The sequence below is a fragment of the Ovis aries genome, chromosome X (assembly GCF_016772045.2).
Source record: "Ovis aries strain OAR_USU_Benz2616 breed Rambouillet chromosome X, ARS-UI_Ramb_v3.0, whole genome shotgun sequence".
Taxonomy (NCBI): domain Eukaryota; kingdom Metazoa; phylum Chordata; class Mammalia; order Artiodactyla; family Bovidae; genus Ovis; species Ovis aries.
Window position 1 is genome coordinate 22,243,072 of NC_056080.1, and position 23,439 is coordinate 22,266,510.

The 23,439-nt window shown below is 40.9% G+C and overlaps 1 protein-coding gene and 1 pseudogene across 6 annotated transcripts in view; one reads left to right on the plus strand and one right to left on the minus strand.

The window, feature by feature from the left end:
• APOO (apolipoprotein O) overlaps nt 1-23,439 on the minus strand; it is a 66,998-nt gene that overhangs the window by 3,275 nt on the left and 40,284 nt on the right. For 5 of the 6 annotated variants that reach the window (XR_006058285.2, XR_009598881.1, XM_004021968.6 and 2 more), the window contains exons 7-8: nt 23,225-23,305; nt 269-334 (exon numbers count right to left, since the gene is read on the minus strand). Coding sequence is in view for 4 of the 6 variants with exons in the window: in XM_004021968.6 (XP_004022017.1) it covers nt 299-334; nt 23,225-23,305 (117 nt within the window). In the remaining 2 variants the exon portion in view is untranslated. Of the gene's footprint in view, nt 1-268; nt 23,306-23,439 lie in introns of those variants that run through there. The other variant, XM_060408121.1, reaches the window with a different exon arrangement.
• On the plus strand, nt 7,868-14,295 carry LOC132658821 (endogenous retrovirus group PABLB member 1 Env polyprotein-like; annotated as a pseudogene).

Consider the following 23,439-nt stretch of genomic DNA (forward strand, 5'->3'; position numbering starts at 1 on the left):
AATGATTGTCTGAAATAGGTTTGTAGACAAATCACAACTGTCGAGTTCTAGCTTGTCTAAAAAACCCAGGTACTTCTCAGGAACAAACACAATTAAAGAAGTCATAGCACTTAAGCCTAGAAATTAAAGATGAAATGAAAATATCATCCTGGCCCTTATGTTTCCACCACACAAAGTTTAAATGGCTATAACTAATTAATTAAAGACAAGTCATTTCAATTGGTGCTAATAATGCTAGAAATAACCACAAAGTTTTTTTGTTCTTTACCTGATTAAAATGGAAAGAGCATGGAGTATTCTACTTATTTCCAGGTGAGTTCTTCACATTTCCTGACTTGTAAAACAGAAAGTAAGAATATTAATGCAGTTTGAAAAGAAATAGTAAAACTTCTAAAGAAATAGTACACTGTTTCAAAGTACACATCTTCACTATTTGAATATTATCTGATGCAAAGTGACCCATGTCTCCATAAACTAAAGGTATTACTAGGGCTCCCTGAGGGCTCTGTTGTAGAAACTGACTCGGGCCCAGAGGAGAGGAGGAAATAAAACTCCATTAATCCTCACTACACAGATTTGGCCAATAGCTGATTTGATAAAACATCCAATCAACAGTGAAAAGATTTCTTCACTACTTCATGTCATTGTCCTTGTTAAAGAAGGTTACTGAATCACTTTGCTGTACACCTGAAACTATATTATAAATCACAATATTGTAAATCAACTAAATTGCAGTAAAATTTAGAGAAACAAAGAATAGTCACTATGATTGGAACATTAAAAAAAAAAAAGGTTTTACACATATGGTAATACTTCCTATAGGTCCTCTACTCTGTATATCGTTCACTGTAGGGGTCAAATCACAAAACATGTTTATTCTGAAAGAGGTTATAATCAGACCACACCCATCCTGCCTGGCTGTCATCTGAGAACATATAATTAGGTCATGTCATCCATGAGAAGTGATGAAGGAAAGGTTCTAGAGGGAAAAATTCATGGGCTACATGTTTAAGACTTTACTTTCTTTCCCATAAGTTCTTAAGACTGTAATTCTGAAAACACATTAATAAGACCTGATGTACGTCAAGGAACTGAGCTCCCATGAGTGGCAATCTGAAAAACACTAGGCTGCATTTGGGTGAAAATGGGGCTGTGATTCTGTGGGCGACTTGGTGCAGGTTCTCCTAGTGGCCTTCTCTCAGAGTTACTCACGAGTGAAGGAGGGGAAAGCGAAAAAGCAGGAACAAACGCCTAACCCTATAATTTCAGAGCATGACTTCTAGGCAACGTCAGGCTGGCTGCAGGGGCTAAGAACCTATCTCTAAGCACAGTAATCATACATTCTGGTTTGCTCAAGTTATCCATACTGGTTTATACCCTCTGTTTCAGTATAATTAATAAGTGTCCCCTTTCACTCCTAAGAGTATCCCGTTTTGGATGACAAATTATATGACCACTGTATCTACAGACCACAACCACTTGATGATGGAGTTCTGGGGAATAAAGCAAGATTGCTTGGTGGATCATCAGATAATACCCAGGTCCACTTGCTGCTCTCAATCTACAGGACTCAGTGCCTGTGTGTCTTACTCTATTCCTCCACAGCCTCTTTCTCACACAGTCACGCACACACCAGAGGCCTTCTTGCTGTTGCTCTTCCAACTTGCCAAGCTCCTTCCTGGGATAAGACCTTTACAAAATAAATCCTTTGACCTAGACTGGTCACTCCCAATTTTTACCTGGCTAAATGCTATTGGTCCTTCAGATCAAGGCTTTCCTCTGTCCTTTGCCCTTCTATTCAGATGAGAATCTTTATTCACATTCATAGCACCCATGCACTTCCTGATTTGTGGAATTCTTTCATTCATGTTTGAATTCTTCACTAATATATGTTTCACAAGGGCACAATATCCCTAGGACCTCTTAGCACAGAGCATTCAAACATTTGTTGAATAAACAAATGGAATGAGGTAGAACCTAGAAATCTGATGAGTGTTTAAAAAAAGTTTGGGCATGTAATTAATGAAGAGATAAAAACAAGCTTCTGAAGATAAGTAAGATAACCATGTCCAACAACTGGGTGTGTCATAAAAATCATGTGGTTCTCTACCTAGTTAAATGTATTTCAGGTTTGAATTACCTTAACATAATGCTTGCCAAGTACTTTCAGTGATATATTATATATTCTACTATGGGTATTTGCCAGCAACTCGATCTCAAAAATATAAAATGCTAAGTTCATAAGCTTTTTAATCTTTTGGACATTAAAAAAATGAGCACATAAAAACATTCTTCTGGTTGAAGAAAACAACTCTGTTGCTAGGAAATTTTTCTTGTTTGATTACATATTACTTATAGTATAATAAAACATGACAGTCAAATATCTCACTAATGAAATAGTGAGCCCATCCACGCTATTACAAATCAGATCTCTCTTGGCAGGAATCATGATTTCAGCAAAAACAATATTCTGACTTCAAAAGACAGTTTGTGACTTAGCACAAGCCAGAAATCAATTTTTTTTTGCATCTCCAGACGGTTTTATTTAAAATATTTTACAATGCAACCATTCTCCTTATAATCTAATTTTAATACATATTGGGTTTCACTGTTCTTTTTAAGTGATTAATGCACTTTAACCCAACACATCTAAAAAATATTATACTATTATTGCAACATGTAATCAATATAACATCAATCAATGTTAAAATCCTGAGATAGTTTACAATCTTTTTAATTTAGACCATGTCTTCAAATTTGGTGTGAATTTGCCCTTATAGCACACCTCAGTGCTGATCAGCTACACTTCATGTAGTCCACAGCTGGTGTCTGCCATATTAGACTGCAAAGGGCTACAGGACTTAATCAAAATATTTATTTCTATGTATTGCCATATAAAGGGGTATTTGTAGCTAAACCTTTAACATATAGTAACCCACTGAAATGTCTGAGCCCTTCACTAGCTGAATCATTTTGATCAATTACTTAACTTCTCCAAAATGCAGTTTTCTCAGTTATAACATGGGGATAATAATAGTTGGCTTAAAACTCAATTTTCAGAAAACTAAGATCATGGCATCTGAGAGGGTAACAGGCAGAAAGGCCAGGGGTCTCCAAATAGAGGAAATAGCCTGCAAGTGTCAGACATTTTTATCTCCCTTAAGCGGCAGAAAAAAACAAACTAGCGATATTTTTGTCCTTCTCTATACAAATTTAAAAGGAGGTTTCTCTTAAAATTCTGTGTTGCCATAATGACACTTGGTTTCACTTGAAGTTAACCATTGCCTTTTTCTTATAAAAATGTTTTTCTTAAGCTATGCTAATATACTATGCATTTACCCCAAACTCTGTCTTTAAGTCGGTTCTGCCTTTTGGGCTCAGAACCTACTTGATAAACCAGTATGTTATACTCCTTCCTCTAATCTATGTAATTTTGTATGCACTATTTGTACGGTGCTCTGCCCTTCTTCAAGATGCAAGTTAATCCTTTTATGGCCCAAGATGAACCACTTACAGCCAAGATTATCCCAAAATACATCCTATGGGTGAGGGGCCTGGTGCCATTCTAAGTTTTGAGATATTCCTTTCTTTCATTAACAGACTGCTGGTGACTATATAACAACCAGCTAAAGACTAGCAGAGGGGTACTCTTTCTGCCCCCTTCTGATGCCTATGTCAGAAGCTTTCTCTATCTCCTTTATACTTTAATAAAACTTCGTTACACAAAAGCTCTGAGCGATCAAGCCTCGTCTCTGGCCCCGGATTAAATTCTTCTCCTCCGGGGGCCAAAAATCCTGGCGTCATAATTCAACAACAACCTTTCATCTTGGGGGCTCGTCCGGGACCCTTCAGGACAAGGTAAGGATGCTTGGAGCTCTAGTTCTTTGTTCTCTTAGCGAACACGTTTTCTGCTGTGCTCTACTAACTGTACGGTGTGCTTGTGTGAATAAATGACATGCCCTGCGCAAAGCAAGTGAAGAGCCCTGCTCTGCGGTTCCACGGTGATCTCATACGGCTTATGGCAGAAACCTGTCGGGGGTTTCTACCGACCTGCCAAGGCCAAGAGACACCCAACGTCTCCTTTGGGAACCGACCAGAAATGGGCAAAGCGTGTGGACCAAACTCTCCTTTCTCGGTCAAACTTTTCGATCTCTTTGACCATTTCATAACTCCTTGGGAATCAGAAGTACTAACCTAATCTATCGGATCATAGACTTTCAAGAGACTTGTGATCTATACTGTTATTGTGTACTGTGGCTTAGGTCCCAAACTTGGATTGGTAGTCAAGAAAGCGCCTAGCCTCGCTAGGAATCGAAAGTTTGGAAGCTAGATGGAGCTTTAGCCCCAAGAACATCTCAGAGGTTAAAGGTTACTCAGATTGGGAAGGCAATGGGTTTTTTTTCCCTTTGGTAACGCTGGCTCTTAGTGGACCAGAGGAGGCTCTTATACTGGTGTGGTGATGCTTGAAAAGAACATCCCAGCTTTATGTTCATATCAGTCTTATTGTGGTCAGGAATATACTCAGGGTCATGCACAGGCACTCAGGTGACAAATGTTTCCCCCAGCGGTCTTAGCATTGGGAGGCATTCTGGAAGGTTACTCTGATTGCACCCCGGGTGGCATCAGAGGCAAACAAGGTTAAAGGTGAAGAGCTAGACGTCAGGTAGAGATGCTATCAGGTCTACCCCTGGTATATCCCCACCCCATCTCGGTGGTAGAACCGGGAGGGTTGAGACGGCGCCTGCGTCGGTAAGGGACAGACTAAGTCCGACCAGAAAGGAAAAGCTTTTGGTGTAAAGTCTGTCTACACCCCCATCTAGAGCAGGGAGGGACGCCTCCGGTAGAAAAATGGCGCTGGTCGCTTTTTTTCTCTCTTCCAGATGGGAGCTAACAATTCCAGCCTCACTCCTTTGAACTGTATCCTGAAAAACTGGGATAGATTTGATCCCCAGGGCTTAAAGAAGACACACCTGGTCTTCCTATGTGATACTGCATGGCCACGGTATCCATTGGAGGACGGCGAACGGTGGCCAGTTGGAGGGTCTCTTAAGCATAATACTGTTTTACAATTAGACCGGTTCTGTAAGGAACAAGGGAAATGGGTAGAAGTAGCATATGTGTTGCCCTTTTTCTCTCTGCGAAATATGCCAGACTTATGTCCTAAGGGTATAGATTTGGGCGTGAAACGTTCAGCTCCCTCCTGTCCTGCTACTTTGCCCTCGTGCCAGGGGCTCCAAGCTGAGCTAACTGAAAGCCAGAAAACCCCCCTTAGAACGGCTGCTTTGGTCTCAGTGAAAACCCAAACTGAGATTCAAACTGCTTTGGTCTCAGTGAAAATCCAAACTGAGATTCAAACTGCTTTGGTCTCAATGGAAACCCAAACTGAGATTCAAACTGCCTACGTGGAGGTCCAAACAACTCCTGTCCCAGTATGACCTCAGACTACTCTGGTTTCAGTAAAAACTCAGACCATCAAAGTTAGAGATGAGATGGACAGGAGACAAAGAAAAAAAGAAAAACAGGTTTCTCCAGTCTATCCCTGGGATCATATGCGCAGAACAGCCAGAGAGACTGAGAAACAGCCACACAAGCTGTTGCCTCTTTATAAAACACCCACTGGGAGAAATAATCAGTCTATGAGCGTTAATAAGCCTTTTTCTTATCAAGAAATACAAAGAATCAAGGAGGATCTGGGAGACTATTTAGAGGACCCAAAAAAATGTATTAGAGCTTTTAAAGGTGTTACTCTGCTTTATGACCTTACTTGAAAAGATGTGATGTATATCTTGGGACAAACGCTGACTCCCAACTCAAAGACTCGAGTTTTGGGAAAAGCGGTTGCTTATGGAGATGAATGGCTTGGTAATAAATCAGTAGGGAAGAGGGAGGACGAGATAGCAGCCCTCCCCACTGGGAATCAGGTGGTCCCAATTATAGAACCAGACTGGGACTACAACACAGCTAAAGGAAGATGGGATCAGAGTCATGTTGTCAGATGCATTCTTGAAGGACTCAGGCAGGCGTGTCCTAAGCCTTTAAACTATAGCAAATTGGCAGACATAGAACAGGAGGAGAAAGAAGCTCCTGGTAAATTCCTAGATAGACTAAGAGAAGCTCTTCACAGATTCACTGAGATTGATCCCAAAAGTGAAGAAGGAAAAGTGATCTTAAAAGATAAGATTTCTCACTCAGTTGGCTCCAGATATCCACCATAAGCTACAAAAACAGGCGTATGGACCAAATCAGTAGATACTCTGTTACAACTGGCTCAGACAGTCTATTACGGTAGGGAATATGAGGGGGAAAAAAAGGCAAAAAAAGACAAAGGAAAAGGCGGAAGCCTTCGCAGTGGCTATGAAAAACGGTCTTAAGCAGCCTGAGAAAAATGCCCAGAGGGACCCAGGTGAAAAGGGATGGGCTTGCTATTACTGTGGAAAGGAGGGGCACCTCAAGCGGGATTGCCCTCAGGCATCTAAGCCGCCCCCCACCCCCCCACCCCCACCCCCGGCTCCATGTCCAGTCTGCAAAGGACCACACTGGAAGAGAGACTGCCCTCAGAGGCGTAGGTCTCCAGGGTTGGCCTCTCAAGACAATCAGGACTGAAGGTGCCCGGGGATCCCCACACAAGCTCGCGTCCTAATTACACCTGAGGAACCCCGGGTATTAATAATTGTGGGGGGCCAATCCGTCGATTTCCTTTTAGATACTGGGACAACTTACTCTGTGCTTACCGAAGCCCCTGGCCCACTTTCTTCCCGATTCACTTCTGTAATGGGACTGTCTGGACAAGCCAAAAGGTATTATTTCAGTTATTCTTTATCTTGCAACTGGGATTCTGTGCTATTTTCACACGAGTTTCTGATTGTGCCAAAATCTCCCTCACCCCTTTTGGGGAGGGATATACAAAGCAAGGTCCATGCCTCTGTTTTTATGAATATGGAGCCCTCCCTTTCTCTCCCTCTAGTTGAACAAAATGTAAATCCTAGAGTACGGGCTGATAAAAAATCTGTGGGTCGAGCGCAAAATGCTATTCCTGTAGTTGTCAAGCTCAAAGACCCACACTTATTTCCACAGAAGAAGCAGTATCCTCTAAAACCTGAGGTTAAAGAAGGGTTAAAACCCATCATTGAAAATTTAAAGGAACAGGGACTATTAATTCCCTGTAACAGTCCTTGCAACACTCCTATTTTGGATATAAAAAAATCAAATGGTAAATAGAGACTAGTTCAAGATTTACATATAATAAATGAGGCTGTAGTTCCTTTACACCCCGTGGTGCCTAATCCTTATACTCTATTGTCTAAAATTCCTGAAGGAGCCAAATATTTCTCAGTAATTGATTTAAAAGATGCCTTCTATTCAGTGCCTTTGGCAGAGAAAAGTCAATTTCTATTTGCCTTTGAAGACCCTACGCAGCCAGCTTCTCAGTTAACCTGGACAGTTTTGCCCCAGGGATTTCGTGACAGTCCTCACTTATTTGGACAAAGTTTGTCCCGGGATCTCCAAAACTTTAATAGCTCTGAAGCGGTGGTGTTACAATATGTAGATGATATTTTGCTCTGTGCTGAGACAGAAGAAGCTTGTTCGGGAGCCTCAGAAGATTTCTAAAACTTTCTGGCAGGCTGTGGTTACAAGGCATCAAGAGAAAAGGCTCAGCTTTGTCAACAATCTGGGCCTAATCATATCAAAAGGGACTAGGGCTATAGGCCCTGAGAAAACTAAGCCTATACTAAATCATCCCCTACCTATGACTTTAACACAATTGAGAGGATTTTTGGGAATCACAGGTTACTGTCGCATTTGGATTCCGGGTTATGGGGAACTTGCCCGGCCTTTATATAAACTTATAGCTGAAACTCAGAGGCCCAAACTGACAAACTGGTTTGGTCACCAGAAACTCAAAAGGCTTTTCAGTTCAGTCGCTCAGTCGTGTCCGACTCTTTGCGACCCCATGAATCGCAGCACGCCAGGACTCCCTGTCCATCACCATCTCCCGGAGTTCACTCAGACTCCTGTCCATCGACTCCGTGATGCCATCCAGCCATCTCATCCTCGGTCGTCACTTTCTCCTACTGCCCCCAATCCCTCCCAGCATCAGAGTCTTTTCCAATGAGTCAACTCTTCGCATGAGGTGGCCAAAGTACTGGAGTTTCAGCTTTAGCATCATTCCTTCCAAAGAAATCCCAGGGTTGATCTCCTTCAGAATGGACTAGTTGGATCTCCTTACAGTCCAAGGGACTCTCAAGAGTCTTCTCCAACACCACAGTTCAAAAGCATCAATTATTCAGCGCTCAGCCTTCTTCACAGTCCAACTCTCACATCCATACATGACCACAGGAAAAACCATAGACTTGACTAGACGGACCTTAATCGGCAAAGTAATGTCTCTGCTTTTGAATATGCTATCTAGGTTGGTCATAACTTTTCTTCCAAGGAGTAAGCGTCTTTTAATTTCATGGCTGCAGTCACCATCTGCGGTGATTTTGGAGCCCCCCAAAATAAAGTCTGACACTGTTGACACTGTTTCCACTGTTTCCCCATCTATTTCCCATGAAGTGATAGACCGGATGCCATGATCTTAGTTTTCTGAATGTTGAGCTTTAAGTCCTCTTTCACTTTCATCAAGAGGCTCTTTAGCTTCTCTTCACTTTCTGCCATCAGGGTGGTGTCATCTGCATATCTGAGGTTATTGATATTTCTCCTGGCAATCTTGATTCCAGCTTGTGCTTCTTCCAGTCCAACGTTTCTCATGATGTACTCTGCATAGAAGTTAAATAAGCAGGGTAACAATATACAGCCTTGATGTACTCCTTTCCCTATTTGGAACCAGTCTGTTGTTCCATGTCCAGTTCTAACTGTTGCTTCCTGACCTACATACACATTTCTCAAGAGGCAGGTCAGGTGGTCTGGTATTCCCATCTCTTTCAGAATTTTCCACAGTTTATTGTGATCCACACAGTCAAAGGCTTTGGCATAGTCAATAAAGCAGAAATAGATGTTTTTCTGGAACTCTCTTGCTTTTTCCATGATTCAGCGGATGTTGGCAATTTGATCTCTGGTTCCTCTGCCTTTTCTAAAACCAGCTTGAACATCAGGGAGTTCACGGTTCACGTATTGCTGAAGCCTGGCTTGGAGAATTTTGAGCATTACTTTACTAGCATGTGAGATGAGTGCAACTGTGCGGTAGTTTGAGCATTCTTTGGCATTGCCTTTCTTTGGGATTGGAATGAAAACTGACCTTTTCCAGTCCTGTGGCCACTGCTGAGTTTTCCAAATTTGCTGGCATATTGAGTACAGCGCTTTCACAGCATCACCTTTCAGGATTTGAAACAGCTCAACTGGAATGCCATCACCTCCACTAGCTTTGTTCGTAGTGATGCTTTCTAAGGCCCACTTGACTTCACATTCCAGGATGTCTGGCTTTAGATGAGTGATCACGTCATCATGATTATCTGGGTCATGAAGATCTTTTTTGTACAGTTCTTCCATGTATTCTTGCCACCTCTTCTTAATATCTTCTGCTTCTGTTAGGTCCATACCATTTCTGTCCTTTATCGAGCCCATCTTTGCATGAAATGTTCCCTCGGTATCTCTAATTTTCTTGAAGAGATCTCTAGTCTTTCCCATTCTGTTGTTTTCCTCTATTTCTTTGCATTGATCGCTGAAGAAGGCTTTCTTATCTCTTCTTGCTATTCTTTGGAACTTTGCGTTCAGATGCTTATATCTTACCTTTTCTCCTTTGCTTTTTGCCTCTCTCCTTTTCACAGCTATTTGTAAAGCCTCCCCAGACAGCCATTTTGCTTTTTTGCATTTCTTTTCCATGGGGATGGTCTTGATCCCTGTCTCCTGTACGATGTCATGAACCTCATTCCATAGTTCATCAGGCACTCTATCTATCAGATCTAGGCCCTTAAATCTATTTCTCACTTCCACTGTATAATCATAAGGGATTTGATTTAGGTCAGACCTGAATGGTCTAACGGTTTTCCCTACTTCCTTCAATTTCAGTCTGAATTTGGTAATAAGGAGTTCATGATCTGAGCCACAGTCAGCTCCTGGTCTTGTTTTTGTTGACTGTATAGAGCTTCTCCATCTTTGGCTGCAAAGAATATAATCAGTCTGATTTCGGTGTTGACCATCTGGTGATGTCCATGTGTAGAGTCTTCTCTTGTGTTGTTGGAAGAGGGTGTTTGCTATGACCAGTGCGTTTTCTTGGCAAAACTCTATTAGCCTTTGCCCTGCTTCATTCTTTACTCCAAGGCCAAATTTGCCTGTTACTCCAGGTGTTACTTGACTTCCTACTTTTGCATTCCAGTCCCCTATAATGAAAAGGACATCTTTTTTGGGTGTTAGTTCTAAAAGGTCTTGTAGGTCTTCATAAAACTGTTCAACTTCAGCTTCTTCAGCATTACTGGTTGGGGCATAGACTTGGATAACTGTGATACTGAATGGTTTGCCTTGGAGACGAACAGAGATCATTCTGTCGTTTTTGAGACTGCATTCAAGTACTGCATTTCGGACTCTTTTGTTGACCATGATGGCTACTCCATTTCTTCTGAGGGATTCCTGCCCGCAGTATATAATGGTCATCTGAGCTTGCTCACAGGGCCAAAATTTAATTTGTTTGTCACCGAAAAAAAAGGTATGGCCTTGGGAGTTTTGACACAACCCTGAGGGCCTCACCAGCAACCTATTGCTTATCTAAGCAGAAAATTAGATGTAATTTCACGTGGATGCCCCACTGCCTAAGAGTAATTGGGGCAGCAGGTTTATTAGCACCTGAAGCTTTAAAAATAATTAATGGACAAAACCTTACTGTACTGACTTCTCATGATGTGAGTGGAATCTAAAGTTTGTGGAAATTTAAATGCTGCCACTTTCCTTCCTAAGAAGGAAAATGAAACACCTGATCACGATTGTTCTCAATTCCTAACTTTAAACTATACAGCTCGGGAAAATCTAATAGATACCCCATTAGACAATCCTGACCTGGAAATATTTACAGATGGCAGTTCTTTTGTTCAGGATAAAAAGCGTAAAGCAGGTTATGCCGTGGTGACTGCTGAACAGGTTTTAAAAGCAAAATCTCTCCCCCAGGGAACCACTGCTCAGTTAGCGGAGCTTGTGGCTCTGACCCGAGCTCTAGAGTTAAACAAAGGGCAGCGGGTAAATATCTACACAGATTCTAAGTATGCTTATTTGACTTTACATGCTCAGGCTACAATATGAAAAAAAAAAAAAGACAGTTTAAAACAGCAACAGGTAAACCTATTAAGCATTTCAGAGAGATCGAGAGACTTTTAACTGCTATATATTGTCCTAAAAAAGTAGCTGTTATGCATTACAAAGGGCACAGCAGAGATGGGAGTAAAGTAGCCGAAGGTAATCAGCTGGCTGGCTATCAACCCAGAAAAGCAGCACTTTAAGAAACCCCTTCACTGCAGACGCCAGGTGCTGTGGAACAGGAAAAACCACAATATACTGAGAAAAAATTTAAAAAATATAAAAAAAGAAGAGCACAGATTACTGATAAAAGATGGTTACAGTCTAAGGATAGACGATTAATAATTCCTGAAAATGCTCAATAAAAAATTCTTAAGGGTTTACATCAGGGTTTTCATTTGGGTGCAGAGAGTACTTACCAAATGGCTTCTCGTTTGTTTGAAGGTAGAAATGTAATAAAAACTTTAAAAAATATTATCAAAAGGTGTGAGGTTTGTCAAAAAAATAACCCAAAGACTAAAAAGCTAGCCAAATCTAGATTACAAAAAAGTGGAAAGTATCCTGGAGAGGACTGGGAAATTGATTTTACTCATATGCCAAAAGCTAACAGATATTCTTGCTTACAGGTTTGGGTAGATACTTTTACTGGATGGATTGAGGTTTTTCCCTGTCATAGTAAACAGGCTAAGGAGGTTATAAAGATTTTAATCCATAAAATTATCCCCAGGTTTGGGCTGCCACGGAGCCTTCAGAGTGACAATGGCTCTGCCTTTAAAGCTGCTGTAACTCAGGGGGTATCTAAAGCTCTAGGAATAAAATATCACTTACACCGTTCCTAGAGACGCCAATCCTCAGAAAAGGTTAAAAAAGCTAATGACATTATCAAAAGACATCTGCACAAATTAACTCAAGAGACGCAGGACAACTGGATTAAAGTCCTACCCATAGCTTTAATGAGGGTTCAAACTGCCCCCAAAAAGGAGGGACTGTCCCCCTTTAAATGTATTTATAAAAGGCCTTTCTTATGCACAGACATTGTTATAGACCCTAAAGCCTTAAAATTAACTAGTTATGTAACTCAGCTCTCAGCTTTTCAACAGGCATTAACAGAACTCCGGAAGACGACTCCTGACCCCGCCTCTGAGTCAAGCAAGCCTCTATTTGAGCCAGGAACTGAGGTCCTCATAAAAACTTTGAGATCTGGGGGCCCATCCTTTGAGCCCCTTTGGGAAGGCCCTTACCAGGTTATTCTTTCTTCTCCCACAGCTGTCAAAGTGCCAGAAATTGATTCGTGGGTACATCACACTCGAGTTAAGAGGTGACACCCTGACCAAAACTAAGTGACATCTTTTTATGTCTTTATTTTCTATGCTCTGACTTTGTACTTTTCAGATGGGCCTGATAACCTATGTGAGCTTACTTCTGCTCACTCCAAATATCCTGAGTGTGCCGTTTGATCCTCAAGACAATGCCTTCCTGTCCTGGGCTCACTCGTATGCTGTGTTCCACAATCGGTCTAACTGCTGGGTCTGTGAAGCACTCCCCTCTTCATCAGTGGAAGGCTTGCCGTGGTGGACATCTCCACTTCAAGGAAAAGACTTTCTCCAAGTGTGTAAATACCTTCGACAACAATTACATGCGATGCCTCTCCTTCATCTGATGACATCTACCAACCCTAAAATGGACTGGTGCAGCACTTTGTACTTTAACTATAGACATAATGTAACTTTTAATTTTGATTATACATTGTCTCGGTTCAATGACTATTTTGCTACACATAAGGCAAATAGGTCTAGATCTAATGGTTTTTCACCTGACGTTTATCAAATATGGGATGAGGTTATACAGCTAACTGCTGAAAAAGGGCGTTTAATATCTACTGCCCCTATATGCTGGGAACAAACAGAGCCATCCCCAAAAGTTAGCCAACAACTTAATTACAATGATTGGAAACAATTGGGATTTTTGCCTCAGGAAAGATACAACGTAATCATTCCTGTGTTTTCCAACCCCAGTTCAGGTTCTCTCTGTCTGGCCAGGCACTAATTGGGACTGGATATCTCAGTCACGCTGGCTTACTCCAAACGGGACTTATTGGATATGTGGCTCTTACATATGGGCATGGCTTCCCCCTGGTTGGATAGGGAGATGCACCCTGGGTCTAGCCTTTACTCCTGGCTTTATATTTTCAGAGCTCCCAAAAAAGCCTGCTTAATTTACCCCACCTTAAAACTCGGTGGGCAAGGTCTGTATTTCACTGGTATAATTATTTGGCTGCAGTCTTTGTTCCCTCTTTGGGAACTACAGATGTTATGCTACAAATGGATGCTTTGACTAATTTTACTCAACAGACATTACAAGATTCTCAAAAGGCTATTTCAGCTCTTAATGCTGAACAAACACAAATTAAAAAGGTAGTTTTACAGAACAGATTGGCTTTAGATATTCTGACAGCTGCACAAGGAAGAATGTGTGCTATTATTCATACCCAATGCTGTACATATATACCTGATATAAACACAAATGTTACTCATTTTACTAAACACATGAACCAGATAATTGAGGCCATGGATACTCCTGAAGCCTCAATTGCCTCACTTTGAGAGATGTTAACTAGTTCCCCATGGTCGACAACTATCTTAATTACAATAATTCTGATTGTTTTGTTTTTACTGTTTGCTCCCTACATCTGCAACTGTATAACTGGATTTGTTTCTAGCCGCATGAAAGCTTTCAAGTCACAAATGGTTGCTCAAACTCCTGCTACCGCTGCAGCTGCCTCCTGTTAGGGACCAAACGATGGGCTCTAGGACCTGAGTCATGTTTCCTTAACAGAACATTCCTTGACCAAATTAGGAAGACTTCCCGCACACACCAACCAGAAAGAGGCAGGACATGCACTCATCCTGCCTGGCCAATCAGGTAACGCCAGCTACTCCTGTAACTGAGACAAAGAACTGCCTGTATATAAGCCGCCATACTCCTTTGTTCGGGGCTCTTGTTGGATTCCACTGTGCTGGATGAGACTTGGGCCCTAGCGCGCTAGAAATAAACTCCCTTCTTGCCTTTGCATTACTGTGGTGGACTTGCTCTCTCGGTCGGTTTGGAGATACAGGCTCGGTGCATAACACCTCCAACTATTTGGGGCCCCTGGATCAGATATCCTCAATATGAAGATTAGGAGAATATGTTGCCTCGTCAATTTAGGGACAACGCCCCTTCTTAGCTCAGAAGCAGTTATGGAATGAAAACGATGCCCCTTTTCCCTAGGCAACATAATTCTCCTAAAAAAAGGGGGGGAATGAGAGGGTAATAAGCAGAAAGGCCAGGGGTCTCCAAATAGAGGAAATAGCCTGCAAGTGTCAGACATTTTTATCTCCCTTAAGCAGCAGAAAAAAAACAAACTAGTGATTTTTTTTTTGTCCTTCTCTATACAAATTTAAAAGGTTTCTCTTAAAATTCTGTGTTGCCATAATGACACTTGGTTTCACTTGAAGTTAACCATTGCCTTTTTCTTATAAAAATGTTTTTCTTAAGCTATGCTAATGTACTATGCATTTACCCCAAACTCTGTCTTCAAGTCGGTTCTGCCTTTTGGGCTCAGAACCTACTTGATAAACCAGTATGTTATACTCCTTCCTCTAATCTATGTGATTTTGTATGCACTATTTGTACGGTGCTCTGCCCTTCTTCAAGATGCAAGTTAATCCTTTTATGGCCCAAGATGAACCACTTACAGCCAAGATTATCCCAAAATACATCCTATGGGTGAGGGGCCTGGTGCCATTCTAAGTTTTGAGATATTCCTTTCTTTCATTAACAGACTGCTGGTGACTATATAACAACCAGCTAAAGACTAGCAGGGGGTACTCTTTCTGCCCTCTTCTGATGCCTATGTCAGAAGCTTTCTCTATCTCCTTTATACTTTAATAAAACTTCGTTACACAAAAGCTCTGAGCGATCAAGCCTCGTCTCTGGCCCCGGATTAAATTCTTCTCCTCCGGGGGCCAAAAATCCTGGCGTCATAATTCAACAACAACCTTTCATCACTTCATGGCCAACAGATGGGGAAAAAATGGAAACAGTGGCAGACTTTATTTTCTTGGGCTCCAAAATCACTGCAGAGAGTGACTGCAGCCATGAAATTAAAAGATGCTTGCTTCTTGGAAGAAAAGCTATGACAAACCTAGACAGCATATTAAAAGCAGAGACATGACTTTGCTAACAAAGGTCCATATAATCAAAGTTATGGTTTTTCCAGAAATCATGTATGGATATGAGAGTTGGACGACCATCAAGAACGCTGAGTGCCAAAGAATTGATGCTTTTGAACCGTGGTGTTGGAGAAGACTCTTGAGAGTCCCTTGGCCAGCAAGATGATCAAACCAGTCAATCCTAAAGGAAATCAATCCTGAACATCCATTGCAAGGATGGATGCTGAAGCTGAAGCTCCAATACGTTGGCTACCTGATGCAGAGCTGACTCAATGGAAAAGATCCTGATGCTGGGAAAGATTGAAGGCAAAAGGAGAAGATGACACAGGATGAGATGGTTGGATGGCATCACCATTTCAATGGACATGAGTTTGAGCAAACTCTGGAAGATGGTGAAGGACAGGGAAGCCTGACATGCTGTAGTCCACTGGGTCACAAAGAGTCGGACATGACTGAGCGACTGAACAACAAATAATAGAACCTGGTTCACAGACTCTTCCTGAGCAAAGAGGTTAGCACCCAGGGCCAAGCTCCCAGCAAGTACTCCATAAATGTCACATATCCTATGTGGTAGGTCACTTAACTTTTTCAATGAGGAAATAAAAGGTAAGGAAAAATGACCTGTCAAAACCCCAATGGAATTCCAGTTCACTGGATGCGGTAGGCAGAATAATGGCCCCCCCAGAGGTGTTTGCATCCTAACCCTGGAACCTGTGACTGCGGTACTGTACATGGCAAAGGAGAATTACAGTGGCGCTGGAGTTAAGGTGGCAAAGCAGCTGACTTTACGATAGGGAGATTATCTTGGATTATCTAGGTTGGCCCAGTTGAATCACATGGGTTCCTATAGTGTAAGAGAACAGAAGACAGGGTCAAAGAAACAGGACGTGAACAGGGCTCATCTGCAGAGGCTGGCTTTGGAGACGGAGGAAGAGGGCTGGGAGACACAGAATGCTGCAGCCTCTAGAGGCTGCGAACTGCCCTCAGCTGACAGCCAGCAAAGTAGACTTTGATCCTATAACCGCCAAGAAACTTAATTCTGTCAACAACCTGAATGAGCAGGAAGCGGATTCTCCCCTGGAACCTCCAGAAAGGAATGCAGGAATCAAGGACAACTTGATTTAGCACTGGACGTCTAACCTACAGAGTCTAAGAAAATAGATTTGCATTCCTCTCAGTCAGTAAAGTTGTGGTCATTTGTTACGGCAGCAAATAGCAAACTAAAACAGATACAAGGACTTTTGACTAATGAGTATAATAAGCTCTATGGCTCCATTTTCCATCAGGAGATGTTACCTTCTCCTGTGCAGATGTCACATGACATCTATCATGGCTACCATGTCTAAAGTTGGTCCATTTTCTCTGCTTCTGACATGGATAAACCCACTGAATCCTCGAAACAACCCCCATTTACCAGAGCACCAGAGCAATTTCCCAAGGTTCCCTAGTGGCTCAGCTGGTAAAGAGTCTGCCTGCAATCCGGGAGACCTGGGTTCGATGCCTCAGTTGGGACGATCCCCTGGAGAAGACCCACTCTGGTCTTCTGGCCTGGAGAATTCCATGGACTCTATAGTCCATGGGGTCGCAAAAAGTCAGACTCAACTGAGCCACTTTCACTCACTCAAGGATTGTAAGAGGTGGGGGTGGGGTGGGAGTTGGAGAAGAGCCTGGCGTGTCCACTATGGAGTCCGCTCTCTTGGCTACCAGGTCACGCTGCATCCTGCCTCGTCTATGTTTTCTGATACCGAGAGGCTGTTTCTTTCAGGATTTCTTACTTTTTATTTTGCTAAGTAATATTGTTTTTAAAGAACAAAAGCAAACTCATTGCCTAGTACCTTTATTTCTTAGCATTTTAATAACAAAAGCTAGAGTGGGCAGAAATTCAGAACAAATTTAGCTTTACAGAAAACCCACTATATTGTCCTTATTTTTATTTTATTGTGGTAAGAACACTTAATATGAGATCTGCTCTCCTGACAAATTTTAATGCTAACTATAGGCATATGCTGTACAGCAGATCTCTAGAATTATCCATCTTGTATAACTGAAATTTTATACCCATTAAATAGCAACTCCCCATTTTCCCCTCACCCCCAGGCCCTGGCAACCACCATTCTACTCTGCTTCTATAAATCTGACTGTTTTAGATACTTCATGTAAGTGAACTCAAACAGTATTTCTCCTGTGACTGCCTTATTTCAGAGATGATCATTTTAAAATCATATCACTTACAGCTGAACTTGAGTGTGTTTAGAAAGCTGAGGAATTTTGAATGGAGGAAGAGAAAACAAGATTTACTCAGGATGGTGGCCACTGTTTCCCTTTTATTTTCCTGCTGAGCTAGCAAAGGCTTGAATACAACTATTAAAAGCTCAGCATTAGAAATTCTGCTCAGTGTTCACATTAGTAACAGGTTTATATTTCTTTATATTTTCCTGCCCTACAAAGAAGTATCAAGTTCTTGGCTTTTAGTTATTGTTGGTCTTTAACAGTCATTTTAATTGTCACAAGTTTGTAAAACCTACTGAAAATTAAACATGACTTTTACTGAAACACATTGCTGTGTTTGGTTAATTTAGAAGACAATTCCAAAAGGGCCATCTGTGACCCTGGGGCCTGACACCCACCACTGGCCTCCATCTCTGAAACTCAGACTTTGGGCTGGGACTATTCTGAAGGGGTTTCAGATTAGCAATGAACAATCAATGAATAGTTTCCTGCTTTTATTAAGTGCCTAGAGTCAATGAGTGAAAACTGTAATGGAAGTGATCTATGAATCAACTATATTAAGAACTCCTGATCATCATCAAAAGACACCAAAACTGAAAAGACTAGCCTCAAACCGGGAGAAGACATCTGCAAACATGTGACCACAATATTAGTATCTAGGAAAAAATGAAGGCTTTTACATCAATCATTAAGAGAGGAACTAATGACCCACATTAAAAATGCCAAAAGACATGAACAGGTATTTCAAGAAGAAACCAATAAACATGTGAAAAGATGTTCAACCTCATTAGTAATCAAAGGAATGTACACTAAAACAACAAAGAGAAATTCTGAGACCACTGTGACATGCCAGACAGCCAGGAAACTATTGCAGAGTTCTTGCATCACATCAGAAGGACACAGAGCCAGCTTCTACCAGCCAAAATGAGCAACCTGAACTCCAACAAGGATAAGAATTACAAAGCATTCAAACCCAAATATGTTTAAAAAGACAAATTCAAAATGATTGTTAAAAAAAAACAAAAAACTAGTTGGAGACATTCTGAGGATGTGAGGGAACAAATTTATTATTCTGAAAGCCAGACAAATCCAAGAGAAAAAGCTGAGCATTTATCTTGTCTTTCTTATAACTAACTAACTAGTTTATGAGGGGAAGGAGTTCTTTATTCAAGTGCTCTAGCTATCATGTGAAAATTAAATGACAGAAATAGAATATCACCATTTTCCAACTCCCAGTGAATCCATGAGTCTAGACATTGATCTTCAACAGCCACTAATACCAAACTGGTAAAGAGAAGCAAAAACTTAGGTGCCTGCAAAGACCTATAGCCTTGCCAACTGGATTAACACAAACTTGATTAGGTAGCCTGTGGACCCAGCAGCCAATCTTCAGGAAATGTAGAGAAGAGGAACACTTTCAACTAAGTGTGTAATCAGTAAAACCCAAACTGCCGGAAACTCTACAGGTCCAACATGCCAGGTTCTTTCAACAGACACAGTGTAAGGAAAATAAGAGGATAGAAGGAGAAACTGTAGATTAAAAGTGACTTAGAAGGGGAAAAAAGCCTTAAAAGAAATATTAAATCAGAAATAATAGTGGGCAAGACTAAAGAGGCAGGGATAGATACTTAGGTGATAAAGCTATTAATAGTTGAAGGAAAGTACATTATTGGGGCAACTAAGGAAATCTGACTATGGACTGCATATTAGATAACATCTATGTAAATAAAGAAATGGCAACTTTCCTGAGCATGATAATGGTATTGTGATTCTATCAGTAAATGACCATATTCTTTGGAAATACATGCTGAATTAGATATGTGTAGAAAGCGCCATATCTGTAAGTCTCAAACGGTTCAGAAAAATAAAATACAGATGTGTGAGTGCCCAAGCATGTGTAAAAAGACAGACAAAGCAAATGTAGCAAAATGGTCACTGGTGAATCTAAGTGAAGGGTATATTCATTATACTATTCCTGCAACTGTTCTGCAGTTCTGAATTTTTTTTTCAAAACAAAAATTGGGGAACAAAACAAAGCCACACATACACCCCACAGTGAAAAACTACTTCAAAGGTACCAGATTGGCAAAAATAGAAAATTTGTCATCTAGTAAAATTGATGTGCAGACCCTATGAACTAGGAATCTCAGCCTAGAAAGACTCTTAATAAACCATGACACATGTCAAAAATATGCTCACAGCTGTGTGTGCAACAACAATATACTGAAAACCACCCAACTAGCCATCAACATGGGATTTTCCCACAAAGAAATACTCTATAGCAGTATAAATTAATAAACTACGGCCATACACAGCCCATAAACATAATGCTTAGGGAACAAAACTACTTGCAAATAATACATATAGTAAGACTCCATCTAGATAAACTATATATTTATTTATATGTGTATCTGATATAGTTACGTTAAAAGGCAAAAAATAAGCAAGCTGAACTACAGTGTTTTAGAATAAATATGTATGTGGGTAAACTACAAGAAAAGTTTAAAGAAGAACAAAGGAATAAAAACTTCAAAATTCTGGATAGTGATTCTCTCTGGGTAGAAAGAGGGGCATAGGAAGAAGTTGAAAGACATCGGTAATTTCCTATTTTTAAAGATGGATGGTTGGTTGGTATATGAATGGTCATTATATTGTTGGATTTTAAACTGTAAATATACATATACAGTTATTGTACATTTATTTTATATATTCTTTTATCTCAAAAAAAGGAAAAAACCCTGACCCACTATGACGACAATATTTCTGGACACACCCATCTTTGCTTCACAGTTCTGCCAAAGCAAAGAATTCATTTTAGCTGAAGCAGATTAATTCCTCTTCACCAACCAATCACAGAACTGAAAGATCACCTCATTCAAATTTCATTGGTAGAAGACTCACTGCAAACATTTAGAATTAATTCCTGAAAGGGAAAAGGGATGTGGCGGACCAAAAAATGCCACAGATTTCCTTAGGGTTTTTGAGAGCAATACAGCTCCATGGGAAATAATTAAGAACTGAACCATCATTCATACCACTTAAAATTTCAGGGCCCCATTTTAAACACAATGGCCACAAGTTTCTTTTGACTATTTACAACCTAAAGGATTTATATCTGTTACATGATTGTAGTTCAAACAATCACAAATCAGACTGTGCTGAATTTGAGACTGGTAATTAAAGCCTGACTTGAAAATCAATTTCTAAACATGCTAAGAAACAAAAATCTCCTCCATCCCCTTCAAAGAGTTCCTGAGCTCCAAAAGATTCCTGTTCCAGGGTAGCTTAAATTTTTACTCTCATTAGTAAAGAAAAACAAACAAAAAACACTGAAACCCACAAAGTCCAACAAGGGGGGGCAGGGAAATCAATAAAAAACAAAAGCATTTCACTATCAAATAATTCCCCAAATCTAAGTACATCAAATCTTGAATTAATAAGGCCTTCTGATATTTTTCACTTAGAACTTGTGCTAAATGTTTAAGTTGTCAATATCCATTTTATTACTTTCTTTATTTTATTTTATCTCTATTTTATTACTTTATTACAGATAGCTTTCAGGAGAATTGTGCTTTGAGAGTAAATGAGTGGAACTCTCAGTGATGTTCAAGAGGGCAAGGGCACAGACAGGAGACCAGAGAGGATATACAGACCAACCTCAGGCTAATTAGGCATCTTTACTACCTCACTCCCCATATCCAACGTTTTCAAACAGCCATAAAGTGCTGGCCTGTTCAGCCTGCATTCCAACCACAGTCCAGTTGGTGAGCACGTGTCTACCTGACACCACAGTGAATGCTCAGATTCCCAGGGGACACTCCCACACCATGGCTTTTGTGTGCATCAATTCCGTACTGACATCACAGCGAGCACGCAGAACTGAGGTGGTTTCATTTTCCGCATTTCTTTCTAAGGCTGTGTGTGTATAGCTTTCCTGACAGTCTACTTCCTTTCTCATATTAAACTCAGTGTGGACTTAAGGAATTTTTTAAACAGGAAAGAGAGCTTCCAAAGAAAATGTCAGAGAAATGAAAATAAAACTATGAGTGTTTATTCTTTAAAATGGATTGCCAAAGGGCACTTGATATTAATATACAACTTCCTACTCAAGAGCTAGCTGGTTTTAAACAGGCTCAATAGAGGTTAATTCCTTTAGAAATCACCAGTACAAAACCCAGTCTTACAATTTCACTGGAAGACTATTTATGTAACTAATGAGAAGGGCTTATAATTTATTCTACAATGTTACTTTCAAGTTCCAGTTCGAAATCCTGGGCTTTAATTTTGAGACAGATATTTATATTTTTTTAAAAGAGTACTTTGATTTGAGATGACCAGAATCAAGTGTTCTATGATCAGGTATGTTAATAATAAGAACCCTAATTCTTCTTCATTGAGCTGTGCCTCTGAGTGCTCACAGAAGACATGATGCCTTGTTCTACACTTACTTTTCCTTATCAGAAGAGAGAGAATGTTCCAGCAAACATGGGCAACACTTATCAGCTAAGTGGCTGTGAGAAGAGACCAAAAATGGCATGTCTTTATAATTCCACAACCTCTTCCCCTCTGATGCTCGCCTACGAGTCAGTAGAGTGGCCTGTAACTGGTGGCTGGGCCCCTATATGCCCTTAACAGGGCCCAGAGGCTATGGAATGAACAGATACAGTACTGATAAAGCAAAGAATGGAGCCTATGATGAGTGAAATAGCAAGAGGAGGAGTCTCGGCTATTTGTCTTCTGCTGGGAACATACCCTGTTTCCATCTATTCTAGTTTTGATAAAACTTTCAGATAATATGCAACACTCTGAACAACCTGTAAATACAACAGAGCAGAAATTATGGTCTAAGACTGAAGTGGAATGCATTCTATGATCCCCACTTCTATTTGTTAGGACCAAACAGGCGGCATGACAGGCTTCAGGGGGCCAAGGTAGGCCTAAGTCTCCTTTACAGAGGGGCTGAGTTATTGCCAAGGAGGAGCTGAGACCATCCTCCGCTGGCGCCAGGACTCGACCAATCAGTGTACTCCCTGTAGCCTGGTTCAGGCTTATCAGGACAAGGATGAAAACCCCCTGAGAAAGCCCACGCGCGCGCGTGCGCGCACGCGAAAATCTAGCCAATTAGTAGATGCTAAGGAACCCTTGCAACCAATCCGCCCCTGCCAATTCCCTGTCTTTGTCTTAACCCTATAAATACTGCTGTAATTCAGGGCCCAGGGCCCTTGTTCCACTCCACTGCGTTGGATGAAACTTGGCCCTGGCTCGAGCTAGCAATAAATTCCCTTTTTGCGTTTGCATTGCTGTGGATGTCTTGTTCTCTCAGTTCTGGGGATTGGGACCTTGGGCATAACAATATTCAGCCCTGCTAAAAACAATCAAATGCATAGAAGTCCTATTTCTCCTCCAATAAAGGCCACCCGAGAATCTGAGCCACAAGCATAAGGAAATACAAACACAAAAAGCAGGAGCAAGCAACAGGGTTATCAAGAATTTTATAAAACCTGAGAGAAACCACACATTTAAACTGAAAGGAAGATAATGAAAAAGATCTTTCTCACCTTTTGAAAGTTCTCCTTCCACAAATCTTCTACGACAATGTATCCTCGTAAACCCCAGTCATACAATTTCTCTCCACTGACCTTGAAATAAAATATAAAAGATCCATTGCTATTCCATATATGAAGTGGTAAGGAAGAGAATTTATTGCTTTCTTTTGTCCCGTTTCCAAAAGAACCGTATTTAAGCATACAACTACCACAGGAATCTTGGTTGA